The sequence below is a fragment of the Myotis brandtii genome, unplaced genomic scaffold (assembly GCF_000412655.1).
Source record: "Myotis brandtii unplaced genomic scaffold, ASM41265v1 scaffold1466, whole genome shotgun sequence".
Lineage (NCBI taxonomy): Eukaryota > Metazoa > Chordata > Mammalia > Chiroptera > Vespertilionidae > Myotis > Myotis brandtii.
The window spans coordinates 244,958-247,567 of NW_005355270.1; the positions used below are offsets into that span (position 1 = coordinate 244,958).

The following is a 2,610-nucleotide window of genomic DNA, read 5'->3' on the forward strand; positions in this document are numbered from 1 at the left end:
CCACAGGGGGCTTGCCCCGGCCACCCTCTAGCCTAGGCCCCAGCCCACCCCCCGCCCGGGCCTCCCTGGTGTCACTCACCAGGGCGTGTTGCAGCTGTGCGTGAGGGTCAGGTACCGCATGCCCAGGTGGTAGAGTGCCCGCAGGACGCCCAGGCTGCTGTCGATGGAGTGGCCGCCCTCCACCCCGATCAGACTGGCCACCTTCCCCGTCCGGAAGGCCTCTCGGATGCCTGTGAGCAGAGGCATCCGGCCGGGGCTGTGGGCACCTGGTGGCAGGTGTGCCTGGGCGTCCAGGGGGCGCATATACCCCGCACGGCTGGCCGAGCTGCACCAGCAGCCTCTGCTCACTAGAGGGCGGTGTAGGGCCAGGGAGGTGGCCGGCGGCACCTACCTTGGCTGCTGGTGACACACTGGAAGGTCTCGGGGTACATCTGGCACATGCGGTGGATGACGTCAATCTGCTCCAGCGTCCTCTTCACAGCGTCTTTGTTCTGGGTGTCGCAGGGCGTGTACGCAGACCAGAACTGGGGGCCACGGGGCAGGGCTAGGACCGGAGGCTCCAGGCCGCCCCCCCATGTGAATGTCTGGTCCCCCCTCCCCAGTCTTGGGAGCCGTCCCCGCAGCCTGTCCCCTCCAGGTCTGTGGCCCCAAGGAGACTGGCCAGGACCCAAGGGAGGAGGAGGGTGGACCCCAAGATGGGTGAGCACAGGGCTGGCCGGACGGTACCTGGCCCCCCACAAAACCAGCCTTCAGCTTGGGGATGTTGGTGTGTGTGCCCGTCAGGCTGGTCAGGTTGGCGTCCTTCTGCCGAAGCTCATTGTTGAACCTGAGCAGCAGCTGCCACGGCAGGTCGTTGTGCCTGGAGGGGCAGGAGGAGGGGTAGGAGGCAGGTCCCGGTGGCCACTTGACCCTGGGGCTCCAAGCTCCCTCCCTGGCCTCTGTCCCCTCTCTCATTCCTGCTTCTCACACACTCAGGGCCAAGGCTGGCCCCAGGGGACACAGACTACTCATGCCCGGAGCACACCTGAGCCAGGTAACCTGCGCTGAGAGCCCTAAGTGGATAGGCCTTCCATCCGAGGTGTCCCATGCTCCTGTGCAAGCCACACAGGCCCCTGGGAGCTGATTAGAACGCAGAGTGTCAGGCCCAGACAGACCCACCAGTCACTGTGAGCAAGTGTGTGCACACACACTCACACACGTGCATGCTCACACCACACATACACGGGCACGCACACACCTCACATACACATGGGCATGCACACACACTCACACACGTGCATGCTCACACCACACACACACGGGCACACACACATCTCACACACATGCATGCTCACACCACACACACACGGGCACGCACACACCTCACACACACACGGGCATGCACACACACCCACACATGTGCCTGTATACACATGGGACATCTAGGCAGGTGCCCACTGGATCCTAATCTGGTAACAAGGAGCTGGGAGGACAGTCTGGGCCTGGAGGGGGCTTTGTCCTGGCCCCCCTCACGCCACCCTTTCCTCTGCAACCTCCACCTCAGACCCTGGCAGCCCCCCCCCCCGCTCTCTGGGGAGGGGCAAGGGCTTCTGTGAAGGGTGAGATGTGATGGCCACGACAGGGACGGGGCTGGGGCTCAGACACCTTGGCTGCCCGAGTGGTGGAGAGTGGGCAAGGTCACTCCCTCCCTGCAGAGGTGGGGACGTCCGGCTCTGGGCGCTGTCCCTGGGGCAGGGCCTCTGGAGGGGCAGCGCTCCTTTCCTGGGGACCCCCAGCCCCGGAGGGAAACCCAGCCCCACCTCCCGCTGCCACCCCGAGGGAGGGCTTTGTCTTCCCTCCGCCCCTCAGCCTCTCCACCCTTCGCTGGAACCCCAAGTGGGGGAGGAGGCTTAGTGGTCCGGGCACGGTCCTCAGCGGCAGCGAGACCACTCGAGGGAAGGTGAGGCTCCCGAGTGCCAACAACACGCACCCTCGGGCAGCTGTTGCTGGAGACACTGCTGGTGGCCACTCTCCCCCTTTTCCTGGTGACATGGGCACGCGGGCGCATGGCCATTGAAATAGAAACTTCCCCCTCCCTGGTAGCTGGGGTGGCCCTGTCACTCACTCTGCCCTGTGACAGCCCCCCAGAGCTGTCCTTGACAGACGGCGTGGTTTTCCCCTTTCCCTTTTATTACTGCAGGGCGGCAGGCAGATGTGATGGCCGGAGCTGCTGCAGCCGCTTTAAACCGTGAGGGGGCCTGGGGACTGGTGGCCACACCAAGTTCTTGGCATATGGCACAACACCCTCAGAACTCCCTCTGGATTCCTCTAACGTTGAAGCTACTTATTTGGGTCCCTGACCTGCAATCCACTATTTTTTTTAAAATATATTTTTGTTGATTTCAGAGAGGAAGGGAGAGGGAGAGATAGAAGCATCAATGAGGAGAGAGAATCATGGATTGGCTGCCTCCTGCACGCCCCCTACTGGGGATCCAGCCCACAACCCGGGCACATGCCCTGACCGGGAATTGAACTGACCTCCTGGTTCATTGGTCGACACTCAACCATTGAGCCACCCCGGCCAGGCTGCAATCGCTATTATTGGTTTTGATTCCGTCAGCCTAGTCCTAG

At 62.8% G+C, this 2,610-nt stretch overlaps 1 protein-coding gene across 3 annotated transcripts in view; it reads right to left on the reverse strand.

The window, feature by feature from the left end:
• DPEP1 (dipeptidase 1 (renal)) overlaps positions 1 to 2,610 on the reverse strand; it is an 8,624-nt gene that overhangs the window by 1,689 nt on the left and 4,325 nt on the right. For all 3 annotated transcript variants that reach the window (XM_014535612.1, XM_005861257.2, XM_005861256.2), the window contains exons 3-5: positions 727 to 859; positions 392 to 524; positions 80 to 230 (exon numbers count right to left, since the gene is read on the reverse strand). In XM_014535612.1, coding sequence (XP_014391098.1) covers positions 80 to 230; positions 392 to 524; positions 727 to 859 — 417 coding nt within the window. The remainder of the gene's footprint in view (positions 1 to 79; positions 231 to 391; positions 525 to 726; positions 860 to 2,610) is intronic.